At 37.1% G+C, this 18,688-nt stretch overlaps 1 protein-coding gene across 1 annotated transcript; it reads right to left on the reverse strand.

The window, feature by feature from the left end:
- Positions 1-16,621: 16,621 nt before the first annotated feature.
- LOC145661858 (putative glutamate receptor) lies at positions 16,622-18,220 on the reverse strand. The gene has a single exon (XM_081727199.1). The coding sequence runs from the start codon at positions 18,218-18,220 to the stop codon at positions 16,622-16,624; it is 1,599 nt and encodes a 532-aa protein (XP_081583325.1).
- Between the last annotated feature and the right edge of the window lie 468 nt (positions 18,221-18,688).

The raw sequence follows: 18,688 nt of genomic DNA on the forward strand, positions 1-18,688 counted from the left end.
AAAGTTCCAGTAAATTATAAAGCTTTTAAATCTACAAATAGTCACAAAGGGATATTTGTTTTACAACAATTAATTTTTCAGTACTTTGTAAAATATATTATTGGTAGGTTTCAGGATGAGTTTAAGCCACTATCTGGATTTGTATTCGAGGGTTTGTGCCCCACTTTGGTAGAGAAACGTCTTGGTAGTTTTGACACTAACAAGAGAAGTTCGGGAGAAAGCACTCGCCTACAGAGAAACAAAGTATACCATTTGCAAGACCAATTCATGCTAATTACAATAAGTTAATAAAATTCCTGTACGGTTGAGAACTGTTCGAGAGATTCAACCTTAAATGCAGGATTTGTACAATCATTTGAAGTTTTCGAATTCCGACCAATCAAAGATTATGGTAAAAGATTTGTATGAATCAACTTCAACTGGACAGTATGACAATCAAATCATTCAAACAAATCAAGTTACTGTAAATGCTAACGAATCAATTTCGATCATCGCGTTACATTCGACTGTTTCAATTTGCTTTTCACAAGGCAGTTTACCAAACAAATTATATCACCTGTCAAATAACTTTTTCGCTTTCTGGTTATGTGAACTGTTCCCTTGACAGATGCAACGCAATTGCATATATAAAATGTTCGTGGTGCAAGGAAGTTTTTATCCTGAGCCATATCTTCATAAAACAGAAGAACAGCAGTGATCAATTTTCATCTCTAACCTATCATTATTTTGAACCGTATAATGACTAATTTTAATTTTAACTAACAAATCCGGTAGTTATTGCAAAAATTTTCTTTTGCTACCTCCGATAGATTTCAATTCGTATATCAATATTCGTTGCTAATAATGTCGTACTTAATTCGTTTAAATGCGCATGTACTCTGTTTTCTCATATAAACTTCCAAGTTCTCGAACAGTTTTCAACCGTGCAGGAATTTTATTGGCTTACTGTAATCAGCATGATGAATTGGTCCATCAAATAACATGCTTAGTTTCTCTGTAAAGCGAGTGCTTTCTCCCGAGCTTCCCTTGTAAGAGTCGCTAAGATTTTGTGGTCATTAGTTTGAGCCAAATAGTGGCATAAACGTTTAAATAAAAGAAAAAAGGAAGTAAAGGGAATAATATGACAAGAAACATACTTCGATGACTAACCATCTGCTTTACGTGTTTTTGTTTATTGTTCCATTATTGATTCTAGTACATTCCCTTGTTCGGTGAGTTTCGTTGGCTCCAAAATCAGATAATAATGGCTCAAAAGCTAATTGAAATCAGCAGGATGGAGGTAGGTAAGGGTATGCTTTAAAACATTCTGCTGTTTTCAGACAATACATGATTTATTTTCTTTTGAGTATGAGGTAAAGAACAAAACCAGTCTTTATTTCCAAACGGGTTGAATACTTTCTTGATTTATTTAGATTGGGTTCCCGTTTAAACTCCCAGCAAATGGTTTAATTTTCTTGTTGGTCTAGCATTTTGTGTGCCTTTGATTGAATTGATTGACTAATTGATTTGATTTATATTTTAGCCGTTGTTAGCAGTGAGGGTGCATGCGAGGAGACCAAGAATTGAAAGTGAGATTTCAAACACTACAATGTGCCCGATGCTTTCTCAGCGAGGAAACAAAATCTGAAACCTGGAGATCAAAAGGCACACACGCTTTAGACAAGAGAAAAGGGTTATAATCATCTTTTCTTCATAATCCAGGGTTCAAGGGACTCTTCTTTAATCAAATCGCTAAATTCATGTTTTTAATCCACACTTTTGAACTGGCACCTTTGAGCGACTTCCGTATTGGAGAAAAGAGTATTTTCAGATTTTGCTTTGTAAAAGGGTCACGATAGATTCTCCAGCAACATAAGAGTTTCACGTTTTTCATTTGTATATGTGTATGCAATTGATTAGAAAATATGTTTTTCTTATATTCAGAGGAGGATAGAGGGTAATTACTATCCCCAAGTGACACCCTTGTATCAGTGACGAAGTGAAAGAAATATCTATATCTAAGAAGCTCGTTCGTCATATCACTATTTCAAACACAAACAGAAAGTCATGATCAAATAAAGAAAGAAAAGAAAAAGAAAGAAAGAATTGACGTGATGAACCCGAGAAGCCCATCAAGGTAAAAATACAAGAACAAATTACGATGGATAAAGTGTTTGAGATATAAAATTAAGATTAATGTACTATCAATTGTCTGGTATCAATTTGTAGAAGGAATGCAACAATGATGAATATTTCAGTGACAAAAATGTTGGTTTGGTGATAGAAGCTTTCCTCTCCCAGTCAAGGAGCACTGAAGTTTGTGTTCCTAAAGTTCAGATGTTATTATATCACCTTCTTTCACCGGAAAACGAGCAATAATAATTAAAAAAGATTAGGATATAAGAAAAGAACATTAGCAGAACACTAATATATCATTCTCAGGCTAAGTATTATTAAAACCTAAAGAAGTTTTACTCAATAAAATGGCATCGTTTACCAGTGGTGTACTCCTAGACTTTCTTGTTGGTATTTTTAAAAATAAAGCGTACACCCTCCGCACAGGCTCATTCTTTTTCACATTTAAAATGAATATACGCTGGACTACAGAAGTATCAGGTGGATGTATCCCATATGCGCCTCATTACATCCCTGACATCTAAGTACTATATAACTCTAGGTAAATCCTAAATGTGTTGTAACGCAACCCACAATACACTTGCGTGTTCCTGGCAGCCTACAAACAACACATTGCACTTTTATGTTCAGGTAAATATAGACGTTCTTCTCGTGACAATTTTGAAGAACATTGTTAATGTATGATACTACCAGTATACTGTATAAAAATGTAAAAGTAACTGATTCATCAACACTCAGGGCCATACTACTATGAGTAGAAGTGTAAAAATTGGACAGAATAATAATGTTTTCACGAAAGCAAGCGATGAGAGAGAATATTTTAAAAGTACATATCCTAAAAGGAGTTCAAATTTTCTTCCTAGAATTTTTCTATAATATTAAAATTTCCGCTTATTTACTCAGAAGCTGCAGAATTTGAAGATTTACTTAAATCCAACGTGTAAAGTTCGCTATATGAGCTCGTTAATTTAAGATAAACGAATACGGGTTTAAGCGTTTTCAAGAATACTGTTCATAAGCAAGGAGAGATGTTATATTTATCATACTGAAATTTCCTTAGGTTACTTTTATAGTGATTCCCGTGTGCAAAGTGCCGCCAACTGTTATCTATCCGCAGTCGCCTTTTGGCGGACAGCCACCGAAGTGAAAGAAAAGTGACTGCCGCAATCGGTCCGTTTTCGGTTCCACGCAGAAAGCCACTGAGGCGGAAGCGAAGTGGCTGCTGTCATCGGGCAGTCTGCTGGTAGTTGTCATTTTTCCGCTAAGCGGTGTTATAGAGATTTTTCGACGAATGGCCGCTGAATGATGGTGAGAATTCGGTAACGTCAGCTGCTAGGATATAAGAACAATAGGTGGCAGCACTGCTACTAATGTAACTGTTGTCAGAGGGTTATAAACTTACATAACTGTTACGTTATTCGTTACTTGGCAAAAATTGTACATAAACTGCGGAAAGCTTTGCTCGCTACATACAATAAAATCAAATTAAAAATTCTCACAAACAATTACTAGTTACTTCCGATATGCTCGGTATGTACTGGTATAGAACTTTCAGGGTATAAATACCAATGCAATAAGTTGTTGCCAAAATTGAGAGTAGAGGATTAAAGGCGGTAGAGAAGAGCCAATGTGGCGAGTTAATGGCGGTACTGGTAGTGGTTTCAAGCCGGCACTAGCGATTCAGACGAGGAGAAAAGGAGAAACGGTGGATTCCGCCTTATTACCGCCATGGCGGTAAAATTGCGGCATTCGTGTAATTTCGTAACGGTACCGCCTCGCTTAGCTGCCATCCGCCCGCCAAATTTTCGACGGTAGGCTGCCGCGTTTCGCGGTCGGTCCGACTACGTCTTGCACATGGAGATCGTTGTTAAGTGATCAGCTTCTAAAGGGGCAAGGAAGCAACGCCTATAATATTCACGTTTCGAATTTTATATTTATTACAACTTATTGTTCTCGCGCAAAGAACAAGCATTTCTGCTAATTGGAAATATTTTTAGTATTAAGTATAGCCATTAACGCCTACTTTTATTGTGGAAAATTTTTGATCTCTAGGCACTTTAACTCAAGAATAAAATAGGCCTATCTTTTCATGTTCTTAGATTCACTAAAGCTGTTTGGTTCTTTCTCTCGCTCAACGCCTAAATTATTGGAGGTTGGATTGGAGTTTAGTGTCCCTTTCAGCACAAACGCTATATCAGACATGGACCTATACTAAACTTAAGGTCCAAACTATTTGAGATCCTATTTAGAAGTTAAGTTATTGTTGCAATAAGTGATGAACTGTAATATGGATGTAACTGAATGTTTATCGCACATGTTCGTGTCTACCGTAATCTTAAATTAAGATAAATTACAAGGGTTAATCAGAGGAAGCCCATCCTCCCTGAAACTTTCACTTGATTGTATTGTAAAACCCAAATGTTCAAAAACTAAACAGTCAAGAAATTCTTAAATATTATTTCTTGCCAAAAAGGTTCCAGTTCGGTTGTGGACGGAAATTGGGAACCAAATCTAATTTATTTATTATTTCGGGCCTATAGATCTCTGAGAGTAGTCACCGTATACATATTATATAAAAAGTAATTTGTAATTTCACATTTATTATTCAGTATTATAATCTTAGAATGCTACATTACCGCAAACAATTTCCGAATTTTGAAGGTTTCCACAGCAGTGCTAGAGCAAGTGAAACGTTTGTGCCAATGCACATCAAAAGTATCTCTTTGTTAAATACTATCGCCATGTTATGTAGAATTTCGAAAAATTGAAACAAGATTTCAAAGAATTGAAAAATGAACTTTTTTCAAACGGTTTTGTTTCTAAAAACTATTTAGCTAAATATCACATATGATGGCTTTCAATAAATGTAATATCATAATGGCGTTTAGAACAATTTGGTATCTCTAACTTTTCCTGAGATATGAGGAATATGGCTGAAGTTCGTAACAGTGTTTAGAATTATGTAATTACAAACACTTTATTGTAGTTATAACACCAGAAACTATTGCTTTAATGCTATAGAAGCAACAGAAAACAACAGTGTAGCAATCTTTGCCAATTTTCTTCATTATTTCCGGAACGGTTTGAGATATCAAATTGCTGTAAATGACGTTATGATTTTTTTTTTATCTATTGTAAACCATTTGTGTGATTGGTTATAGTTCTGATCTAAGAACGCTTTCTAACTAAAGCCCTTTGAAAAATTTTGAATTTTTAAATCCCCGTATCTTTCTTCCTATTAATTCGAAATACAAGTCTTTACTATAGAATTCGACACTAAGGTTCTTTGTATATGAATTGCCCTGATCAACTCGCTTGAGTTACTAATGTTCTAGAATCATATGTTTAGTGTCCAATTTTAGACAATAAATGTTTTCTAATATTATAAATATATATTATAATTATACGTATTATAATTATAAATTCTTACACTAAGTTTTAATTATTATTTTTTACTTCTAAACCTGAAATAGTAGTAGCCCATCTTCTTGAAAAAATAATTAAAACTTACTGTAAGTATTTATAATTATAATACGTATAATTATAATAAATATTTATAATATTAGAAAACATTTATTGTACCAAAATTTCTGGTTTATCTAAATACTTCTTTTCCCTATAATTGAAAAGTTTATGAATCTGACATGATTCCTTACCAACAACTCGAGTGAACTTTTTGATTCTTCACATTTTATTCAATTGAACATGCGCTATTATTAATTCGGTTGAATTGATTTTGAGTTTAACACCTCTTACGGCAGCGAGGCTATATGAGACGGGACAGGATCTACTGATTAACGTATAATCCGAACCACATGAGCTTCAGCCGGGAATCGAACCCGAGTGGTCCCCGCCGAAGGCACGTACGCTAACAACTCAGCTAAGATTATTAATGTAGATCGGCACACTTAATATAACTTACCTTTTAGATTTACGAATCAGGCAAAATCCTTTCAGAGGATTAAAATATTCAAATCATATGTAATTTTATATATCAATTGCACATTTGTACATCTTTGTTTTGGAAAACAATATTGATTTTAGCAGTAAGTTTTAGTAAAGCCTTATTCAGTTGAGTAATAATTCTGGTCACACCGAATTCAATTCTGCTGCTAAAAGTTCTGAGAATTTCTACTTAGTGCTCCACCTGTCATGAACGTAACGTTTGCTCTAACGATTTCTTAATTAACGTTCAGGTAACATGTTTTTCTCGTGACATCTGTGTACCTTATAATTCTGCAGCTGAAGGTGGAGCTAGTAGTATTATCAAGGAGTGGTTATTACATGAGTTTTATTTATCCAGTAAGATCATATCAAGATATTGTTGCAAGGCGACGATATTACTCTTTTTATCATGTAGATAATTGAGCCATTTGTAAAAAACGGGTGTGTGTTCATAGTCTTACAGAAGGAAGGAAATAAACACAACAAGTAAAACATTAATCAAACATGTTCTTCTCAAGAGAATCGTAAAGAAATATCAATTACAAATGTAACACACGAAACGCCAAGAAGGAGAATATCTGACTCAGTTCTGTCCAATACTATTTCTATCATTTTCTAGCACATTTATCACACTGACATTCTAACATGGGCTCATTATATTTCTACAGAAGTCAACCACAATATCTAAGTTTTTTAGGCCACGTTTTCGATCGAAAAAAGTTTTCAAGAAAGAGTTTGGGTCAATAGGGACGAAGAGATATGTAAATGATGGTCAAGGAATTTACGAATATGTACTCCTCACAGATTATGATAAAGCTAGTAAATTTTGTATTTGCATGGTAACATTTCACAATCAAGGCCATGGTGACTTATGGACCTACCTTTTGAGTTATGATAGTCCCCAAGCGGGAATCGAACCCTAGATCACGTTTAGAAAAGGCGGGCGTGATAGCCACTAGACTAAAATGAAATATTTCAGTTTTAAGTCCCACGGTTATGCCGGCCAGGCTAAATAAGATGGTGATGATCAGAAATGAATTAAATGGTGCAATGAAGAGAGTGGGGGAACGGGAGAACCACGAGAAAACTCACGCACACGGTATTTGTCTACCACAAAGCTAACTTGGCACAAGCTGGGATCAGTAATTAGACTAGTAGGTATGGTAGAGATGGTAAAGAGGATATATATAAGAGAAATGAGAAATATTTCAGGCATGAAAGATACATCTGAAGTATATGGAGTTCTAACTGGAAATCCAGTCGAATGGAGATCTTTGGATGCACCCAGGAAGAAAGTGAACTCAAAATATAAAACAGCGAAATGGTAACAAAAGCCTTGACTGGATTGCGTAGGAGCAACATACAAAGGCAAAGAGAGCTTTTATTTCTGCAGCGATGGATATTTGTGTTTTGGGATTCCGGAAGTTATCTAAATTATGGTACTGAGCCAATATAGTAGGGACACAATGGTCATTACATTGAAATACTTGTCTTTTGCACACTATTGAAAGCTTGAGATTTTATCTCGTTCTCGTTTGGCTTAGGCTTTTTGAGAGAGAGTGAGCCCAAACCCGAGTTTCTATATTTAATTTCCATAAAACGTTTATATCATATATCCATTTACAAAGAGAAAATGTGTATGAAGGCTGCAACTTCACACAGGGTCGCTTGCGAGGAGAACTTATGCTACTTCTCTGGCTATCTGATAAGTATGCCCTCACCCTAGGACTGGCGTGGGCTGACTAGGAGAATGTGGGTGCAAGAAAACGATTTCCGTTGACAGAAATGCATGGCCCCGGAGAAAGAAGAATTGGAACTAAAAAAAAACAGTTGAAAAAAAGATAGAACCCACAAGCCAAAAGAGAACAAAACGTGCCGTTTTTTGTATTTTTTACTTTTTATGTTTTATTTTCTGTATATTTATATTCTCAAAGACTTGGACTCGTAACAACATAAACAATGGAGCTTACAACAGCATGCCGGGATGGGTGCAGGTTCACCTCAACTGCAGAAAGACATCCACCGGCCATCCACTTCCTAAGACTCACACCAACTACCCGTGAGTTCGGTAGTGACATTCGCGGCTAAAAGGGCATGTAAGAACATGCAGATGAGAGGTGATACATGAATGAATAATGAAGCCGCCCTCCCAGGTCATCCTCCCCCACGCTGTCGGTCCTCTACATGGAGGGAACATGTCAAGATTATATAACGCGTACATAAATCTTACAAGGATCCAATAGATCAAGCAGCTCATAATACATCATCCAAGAGTAGGATCCTAAAAATCACTCAGGGACTTTGGTTCCCAGGAGCAAGGGACTCAGGGTTATAAAGCTGGAACATGACCTTTGATTTAAGATTCCGCGTCAATAACATCATATCACGTGACTCCAGGGGATGGGGTAATTTCGAGGGGATGACGTGGCCTAAAACCACGTGGGTTCTAATAACAATAGGAATTGTCACATGATTAAATTGCACCAATCAGCGATGAGTAGGACGAAAACTGAGAATACTAGTCACAGTGCATTATTGATAGAGTACTCATCTTTGGTGCCAGGGATCCCTAGTTATGAGTTTCTGATGGACAACAAAGACAACTAAGGACATACCTAAGAAATGTTGAATATTTTATTTTATTTAAGTTCTTTTTCCCTGATAATTTCCACTAGTCAACTTGGTCTAAACTGAAAACAATTTGTCAGTTGAAAGTTACACTCATCTTCATAATATCATAATCTCATTAATCATGAAGGTTAATTTCATTATGTGAATTACCGCTATTTGTCACTTATCCTAAGTTTGTAGGATAAATATATTTTTAATTATGTTGAAATGTTTAATTTCATTAGATACGTATGTCAGTTATTGCGTTCCTTAATTGGCCGCATAAGAGATTTGATTATTATTTTGCACGATTAACTTAGTACAGTTTAGAATTTATAAATAATTAAAATAAACTGTAGCTGGCGGGATTGGTTCATTTCATAATTACTATCATGATTATAAATATTTCTGAAGAAATTCTAACCATAATGGCAATTCATTTCGAAACCGTCGAAGATACACAACCATAACCACAACCATAAAATATAATTTATACCGTATTGTAATTACATACAATATAGTTTATGGACATTATTTTTACTATGTTATTTCTGTTAGTGAACAAAGTATAATTAAATAAAACGTTGTATCTCCATCTTTTTCCGATTGTTCTGTCATTTCTTCTCTTTCTCAATTTCTCTATATACAGAGTTCGTCGAAAGATTTATACACAATTTATATTTAATAGGTGGTACCTGCCTACTGTTTCCGAAGATGAATTGAATTAGTATTACAGTATGGTGTTTTCTCAACAGATGTCGGTACTTTCATAACTCTAGCAACATGTCGTATGATAGTGAAACAAAATGATCTGCGCATTCTTGATAATTGAACCTGTTTTAAACGGTACACCAAGTTTGTAAATGCCGCTGCAATTCAATGTCAATGGAGGCGTGATTTTGAAATACATTTTCTTTTACACGGTTTACAACTTCTCGCCTTTATTGCATTGTTTGAGACCCACTGTATCATTTGTAATATGCATCAACGGAAGATTCGAAAGAGCCCGTACTGCTAAAAATCTTGTTCCTTCGGCTATAGCTTGCCACTAACACCACTGTGCACTGGTACAGGAAACTGATATTTTTTCATTGTATTATGTATTAAAGTTTTATGAACAAGTTAGTTTAACACCAACACTCAATATAGAGTTTTCTTATTTTAAAAACTGTATACATTTTTTGACAGTTTATACACTGATGTGTACAAAGCGATCATCAAATTTTAATTGTCTTTCTAACATCACGCTTTTTGCTGTTGTACAAAAAGCTCTTCCTTTTGCTTTTTCTACAACAGCAATCTGACATGCAGGGACATATTGTGTTGTCAGTTTTCACTGAAGTCCTCTATGTCTTTTTCTCCAAACACTCCTGCACAAAACATGCGCAACTACTAGGTTTGGAAAATACCATAGCCATGGAGAAAAATGACATGTTGGGATTTACATAGTTAGTAAGGAGATCGCAATACCGCATACCGCTTATTCATTCTACTACAATCATTTGGGCGCTTCCATTTCTCCATGCAAACATACCGGCGTCATACAGCTATGCGCCTCATTGAGTTTTATAGTGTGGACTAACAATTATTACACACAGATCATCAAATTATTTTTCGTCTTTGGTCATTGACTTTGCATGATAGTTCTGAATGAGAGGGATGTACTTGTGATCCAAAACAATCCGCTGCAGCAGACCAAACGTACTTGTGTACAACTCATAATCATATGATATCGTGCATAGTTTCAAGTTGATCGTGGCGTATTGAGTATTGACCTGCTTTAGTGGGGTAGGGTAACCGAAGAATCTTGCAAATCGTGATACAAACATGCCATTTGGTGATGTGGTAGACCAATACCCAAGGATAAAATTTAGATGTAGACCCCAAACATCAAACCCCTTTATTTGCCCCTGTGACGTCATCATACAACATGGCCGCCCGGACATTACAGAAACACCGTTTCTCACAGTAAAGGCTCATAAAATGGTGATTACAGACGATTCACATCAAATTTTGAATTCCTGTTACTCATATTTGCTAATAAAAGGTACATTTTTTGTCACTGAATGCTGTAATTAGTATTATACAGGGTGAAACAAAAGTCCGTTGAAGTCGGCCAACTCCGTTATTATTGCAGAAATAAAGAAATGTAAAGAGAGCAAAATTGTTCGAAATATATCTTCAATTTAATATGTTGCAATTTTTAAAAATGGGCAGACTTTGTGCTGTACAGTCACCCACATAAGTACCTGGACCTCAAGTAATGGAACTATAATAGTCAAAAGTACAGGTACATATCTGGGCGACCGTGCAATGTTATGAACCCCAATGTTAAATGTAAATGTAATTGAGATTACCTATTGCAACGGACATTTGTTGCACCAATATACGTGACACAATATGTATTTGTTTAGTTTCTTGCCTGTTCACTATGTACCAATATACCTTATTCTAAAATAATGATTTCCTTTGTTTTAAAGATTTAGAAGACATAAACTAGTTTCTTGAAGTCATTCCATTACCGATCATCACCATGTCCAAGAAGAGGAAATGTGAAATCATAAATGTTACGGATGATTTCCGTACTGGTGTTAACGCGTCTCGTGATATAAACTGGGCATTGTGCGTACAGTGTCAGCAAAATTCCAGTGAAACTTTGGTGTTTCCTGCGAGAAGCACTCGCGCAGACAAAGGAATAGGATATAAATCCTTGTGCATGGATCTGAACAAATTTCAAGAAGATGTTGGACTTCCAACAAACGTTCAAATTCATCTTTTTTGATGATGATGGTTCGGGAATGGAAGAGACCTTTCGTAACAAAGAAGCGAAGTTCCATAAAACTGCCGTAATAAATATAATAAAACCAAACTGGCCAGAGTTAGTGCTGTTAAACGCAAGCAGCAGGGGGAAAATGAGCAAGGAGATCCCTCTACTCGTTCATCATTGCATATTGGTGACGTGAAAGACAAGTGTTTCTTTTGTGACAGTATATCAGCTGATGAAGATTTAAGTAATGCTCGCACTTTACATGTGAGCAATAATGTTCGTGAAGCAGCTGTGACGCTTTGCGACACGAAGCTATTGGCAAAGTTGAGCAGTGGTGATATGGTAGCAACGGAAGCAAAATATCACCGGAAGTGCTTGTTCCAATTTTATAATCGGGTGCGCCAAGCAAAAGCGAACATAAAGTGTCCAAAAGATAGTAACTCTAGACTTATTTATGATATTATGTTATCCGAAGTGATCATATTCATTCAAGAAACTTTGCAGTGCAGTGAATCTTCACCAGTATTTAAGCTGTCAGAGCTTGTTCGTCTCGTAACTCGACGTATGACAGAATTAGGAGTTAGAGATGCTGATAAAATGGTTCACAGCTCCAGATTGAAGGAAACTATTCTAGCCTACGTACCTGAACTGACTGCACAAAAGCGGGTGAGGGACGTGTTTTTAGTGCGTAAGGGAGACCTTGCAGAATTGATTTACGGTGCTTGCTTACAGAATACAGAAGATGATGGAATGTGTTTGTCTAGGGCTGCATCCATCATGCGGAAGCACATATTTAAAGCTTTCCCACAATTCAATGCGCATTTTACCACAGCTTGCCAGGAGCAATCAGTTCCACAATCACTAGTAACACTTGTACGGATGATTTTTGAAGGTCCTAATATTGCAAATGAAGAAACTGTTTATGTAAGCCGTGCTGCGCTCTCAGTGTCTCAGTTACTCCGGTTTAACGCAGTGACGCGAGAAAGAAAGCAAGGACAGGGAAATGTACGCCATCCACTATCTAGCGAGACTCCGCTGCCCCTGTACATTGGATTAATGATCCATTCAAAAACGCGGAACAAAGAGATCATAGATAGACTGAATAAAGTAGGTGTGAGTGTATCATATGATCGAATTCGGGAGGTGTCGGCCACCATGACCAACGCACTGTGTGAACAATTTGAACCTAAGAAGAGAGTACATCAAGATAACCTTCAAACAGGCGTTTTTACTTGTGCTGCCATAGACAATATCGATCACAACCCGTCGTAAGCAACTTCTACGTAAGCATTTCACGGCACAGGGATACCTATAATTCAGCCATCTTATCCTTGCAGCGATACTGGGGTTATAATCAATAAGTGGTCCCGCAAATGCAAAGATGACTTGCCTGCACGGTTCACAAATGTTCCTCAGATGTCAATGCCCAAATCATATGCGCCTCTTTCTACCGTTAATTGTGTTGAATTACTGCTACAGGAAGATATTTTATCAAATATGTGGTTGAAAGCAACCGAGATTATTGACACAGAGAATGGCAGTATTTCTGAACAACATATTACCAGGGCAGCTTTCCATTCCCAGCAACTTCGTGGTAAGATTCAACCTACAAGTCGGTGTGTTCTACTACCCTTGTTGCCAGACTCCATAAATTCGCCTGCCATGATTCGTCATTGCTTTGACCTAATCATTCAGACTGTGTCATCATTTAATCCTTCCCAAGTCCCCGTGGTTACCTACGATCAACCCATTTTGCTATAGCAAAGCAAGTTCAGTGGTCCCAGCCTCTTCAGTATGGGGAAGACAAGATGGTAGTTATGATGGGTCCACTTCATATTGAAATGGCAACCTTAGAAATGTTGGGTAACTGGTTGACTAAGAGTGGGTGGACTAATCTTCTAGTGGAAGCAGGCGTAACCACTGCTGGAAAAGCAGATAATTGCTTACATGGATTCCACGTGAAGCGAGCGAGATATCTCACGAAGTGGCATCTGCAGCCCTGTACATAATGCTGAAAAAAGCATACTCAGAGAGCGCATCGCCTGAATGTCCCAAAAAAGTGGGTTAAAATTTGACAGAATGAATCAGTTCAGTTTAAATACTGGTACACAGTATTGGAACTTGAAATGCTTCTCTTTAGGCTCTTGCACAACTTACGTTCTGCAGATTTTGAACTCTACATCAGTTCCCTATCAAAGCTGTGTCCTTGGATGTTCCCCTTTACCATACGCACTACGCACGTTGGATGCCAATATTTGTTAAGTCATTGCAGGAGCTCAGTTGCAGACATCCTACCATTTATGAAGAGTTTGAGCGAGGAGGTTTCGTTGGTACTAAGGCAAGTCGTCCTCATTCTTGTATGAGTCATGATCAAATGCATGAACAATGCAACAAAGTCGTCAAGTCTGAAGGCGGAGCAGTTGGAATAATTGACAATCCTTCAGCGCTCTTAAAGTGGATGATGTCTGGTCCAGTTATTGCCAATCTCATTTCCAATTTCGAAGAAGAATACAGATTGTTACTTGATGGCGGTAATTGTCAGACTCATCACGAAGACACTGTGGCTGTCAATAAACGATTTGTGAAAGACGTCTCAAGACTGGTGTGTACATTTTCAGAAGACGACAGAAATTATTTCACGCAAGACAGCACTGACCTTGTAAGCATAGTGTCTAACGTCATTAAGAGCGAAGATGCAGTTGCATCAGTGAACAATGCTGAAAAACTTGGCAGAGACCAGTACGACAGCTTCAAAAAAGAACGCTTAATGCAGTGCAGTAAATCAACTTTGGAACCAATTCATCGAAATAATCTAGCCCTCCACCGCAAACAAATCACAAAGACCACTGCCGCACACCGCATGGTTATGATCATGAAAAATGATTGTTCTCTTTTCAACCGAATGTTTATTGGCGATCTTTCTGACATTTTCGCTCATGAAAATTTGGAGTTTTCTCCATCACTTTCTGACGATGGCTTAATTCGCAAGGGAACTAAGTCAGATGTTGTTACGTGTCTGGAAAAGTTCGGACATTCCCAGCATAATGCTTCCCAGCCCACATGTGTGATACTTGATGGTTCTGCTGTCATATACATGTTGAAACCATCTCCTACAGAAACCTTTCGAGATTACTTTGATACGAAAGTGAAACCGAATGTATTATCAATCCTCACGGATAAAACTAGAGTGGACTTTGTTTTTGACCGCCTGAAAAGTGAAGAGCGTCGAAAACGAGGGATTTTGCCACTAGTACGAGTTGGGGACTCGACGCGGATTCCTAAATATTGGACCATGTTTCTGCATAATGAAAACAACAAACAAGGGTTATTCCAACTCATTGCAGACTTCTTGTCAAATATTGACTCTCCAGAAGGCAAGACTGTAGTCTGCACTAAAGACACTGGCATATGGAGCACGCCCAATGTTAATGTTTCCAAACTCGCACCCTGTATACATGAAGAAGCCGATACGCGACTACTTCTGCATGCCAAACAGGCCAGTGACTCTGGTCACAAATCGATTATCATCAGAACAGTTGATTTTGATGTGGTGGTGCTAGCTTTACATGCCTTTCCCAACCTAACCTTGTCTCATCTATGGATTGATTACAGAGTTGGAAGGAATCTAAGATACCTTCCTGTCCATGAGTATGCAAAAAAGCTTGGAACCAAGATTTGCAAAGCGATTCCATTCTGACACGCATTCACTGGCTGCGATACGGTATCAGCCTTTGCAGGACGTGGGAAGAAAACAGCCTGGGAAGCTTGGCAAGCAAACTCGTATGTCACTGATGCAGTTATGGATCTTTCACAGTGTCCTTCGAAAATTGCAGACACTTCTTTCAGGGAATTGCAGCGCTTTACTGTGTACTTGTATGATCGCAGCAACAACGCAGAGAGTGTTAACGAATGTCGGAAAATGCTCATCATCAAGAAAGGTCGTTCACTGGAAAGTGTGCCTCCAACTGAGGGAGCACTTCTTCAGCATGTAAAACGAGCAGTGTTTCAAGGTGGACATATTTGGTCTCAGTGACATAAGTTAAAACCTAATATACCCGATCCTCAGCTATGGGGCTGGAAGAAAGCTGGTGCTTCATACTCACCTTTATGGTCTTTACTGAAAGAAATGTCTGAACACTGCTAAGAGCTTGTTCATTGTGGGTGTAAATCACTGTGTTCGCGTGCATGTAAATGTGCTAAATTATCTCTTCCCTGCACACCTTTGTGTGTGTGCGATGGTCAGTGTAAAACAAATACTTCCAATAGAAAAATCCAAATCTTACCTGTGTGACTTCCCTCGCGAGCCGCCTCTGCTTAATACTCGTTATATAGTGATACATTTTTTTCTATTATGGCGTGTGGTAGACTTTAATCAAGACATAATTCAGTTCATCACCGCAAAATATAGAATGTATTGTTTGTAATCAACGATTTATGTGCCTTGACTGTGTTTCTGTAATGCCCATGTCGGCCATATTGTATGATGACGTCACAGAGGCAAATAAAGGGGTTTGATTTTTGGGGTCTACATCTAAATTTCATTCCTAGGTATATATCCACTACATTACCGAGTGGCATGTTTGTATCATGATTTGCAAGATTCCCCTATCTCGTGACGTTACCCTACTCCACTACTTCATCATACTGCGTCTATGTGCCCATACAAGTAGCAGAACGCAAAGCTTACCCAGAAACCTATCTTACTTGTCCTCTGTACTTTTAAGGTTCATCATTTACCTAAGTTGATATTTTCACACACTTTCACTATTACTGCTCTCTATCACTCTACTAGGGCAACTGCTTTCGCGATCAAGACTGCAATCTATTTGGACTGCATGACATTTGTGGAATGCTGACAAAGGGCGATTACCTATCACGGACAAACCATCACAACTTAGGGTCACATTTGCGTCATCACTAGGCACATATGAAAAAAAAAGACGAATATTCTGAAGGTGGTCATAATTCCTCGATCAATCCATATAATTTAATTCCGAATTTTTTAAAATACAGATTTAATGTTAGTAGCAATAAGTCAATATAAGCATTCGGAATATGATGATATAAGTTCTTCGTGACTAACGATGCAGTGAGTCTAGTTTTTAAATCGAGAAACATGATTAAAACAGCTTGTATTATATTTTTACATCAGAAAAACATGTTAAAAGAAGTACTATTTTCAATTCAAAATATTTGAAAAGTTACTATCATTGCTTCAAAAAAGAAAGTAACACAACTTAATGCAAGTCCAGTACAAAGAGTTGCAAATATAGGAAATAGTTGTTTTAGTTGCAGTACAGTGGCCTGGTTTCGAATGTTGATGTCCAAATTTGTCACGCTGCGACTTTTGGTAGCAATTTTAATCCATTTGTCAATAAATCCACCTCCCACAAGTCTACTCGTTAGGTCATTTATTCTTTGCACATAGGGTGAGTCTTTTGGTAACGCAAAAGATAAATAGTAGGCACTTGGTCTTTCCTTAGTGATATGGATAAGGTGTTTACCCTCAGATGAAATAAGCACACTGTTGCAGATATACTCTAAAATCAACGAACTTGTAATGAAGGCTGTATCACGTTTATGAGCCACTCTATGTAAGTATTTCCTAGCATCTTGGAACTCAGGTATCGGTTTGTAATATTCACGAAATATTTTCTGAACAGGACTCGTAGATTCTTTGCTAGAAAACTTTGCAAAATGAATGCTTCTGATGAACAGTTTTGAAGCAGAAACATCTAGAATTGTGTCTAATTCTGGTTGTATTGGTGGACATGTCATAAATTCCATGAGAACTCCTAAGTATATAGTTGTGACAACCAGACTGCAGAATGTAATTGTGAAGAAGAATATCCTACTAGAAGAAGTTATCGGCTGTCTAGGGGTTGAAGATAGTAAAGTTAGTCGTATGGTCCATAAAATAATATCGGCGATATTGTGCAACTTCCTATGAAGATTTGCATATTGTACATACAGTACGATTGTTGCAATTATCATAAATGAAAGCGTTGTGCCAATAGCCAACCATGTGATTGGTTCAAATGGTAAAATATAGCTGTACCACGAATGTAAACGTTTGGCCTTTGGAACTAGAATGGCCAAGGAATCAAACACAAACGGATATGTATACGATACAACATTAGCTATTATTGATCGCAACGCAAGAACGCCATAACTAATGTCTGCTCTGCCGTGAAGGATATCACAAAACACGTATGTCCACGTGCCGTTTTGGAGTCTGTATCCCAAATGGTTTCTACCATGTTGACAAGAATGTATAACGGAAAAATTCATCCTCTCTACTAAAATCTCAAAGGATCTTCCTCCAACTCCATCATAATTGGAAATTATTCCTCCCTCTTCTTGAAACATATTAAATACAACTCCATAAGATGATGCAGCAATTAACGGAAACTTATTTAGATTTTGGATGTTAGTATTAAGCCTTAACTCATTCGTGAATCCGCAATGATTTTGTATCTCAATGTTTGTCTTATTTGAAATGGCGTGTGTTGTCGGAAATGGATCATATGTGAAAATATTTACTGACTCGTTCATCCTGCTGTCCAAGTCCATGTAAATGAGATATACAAATAAACGTTTCTTCTCCCAAACAGAATTAAATATGATATTTATTGAATGATAATAGTCTTCGTAGTATGCGGAACTATTCATAACGATTATAGTTTTGGAACGCATACTTCGATGTTGCAGGTATATTTGAGAGTCAATTACTTGTAAAATCCCCTCTACAGAATCAGCTAAAATCACAAAATCAACGGTCATTCCTGTAAATTGTCGGGGTCTCGGATGAATGCTTGTGACATTTGTGTAAACGACTAAAGGGTACGACATGAGCTTAGAAAAGGCATGGAAGTCTTCGAACAGTACATTGTACTGGTTATTGGTTAAAATTACTATATAATCTACTTGATTAACTACTTCAGATATAAAATGTAATGTATCGTTGTAAAGTTTGGATTTAGATTTTGAATTGTATTCGTATACAGCGTGGATATTTATTTTGCACATATATTTGTGGAACGGCATGAAAAAGACATATACAGAAAGTACGTAATGGAGCATTTTGATTATGGTATTTGTGTTAATTATGTGTTATTAATATTAGAAAATCGTGAAGCGTACACTGTACTCGTCGCTCTTTTTATCTTGCATTGAGAATACGTTAGCTTAAATACGAATGTCCATTAATGGCAGCTGTATATGTGATCGTATTTATCCATTTGAATACAC

The sequence above is a fragment of the Thermobia domestica genome, chromosome 10 (assembly GCF_964235325.1).
Source record: "Thermobia domestica chromosome 10, izTheDome1.hap1.1, whole genome shotgun sequence".
Lineage (NCBI taxonomy): Eukaryota > Metazoa > Arthropoda > Insecta > Zygentoma > Lepismatidae > Thermobia > Thermobia domestica.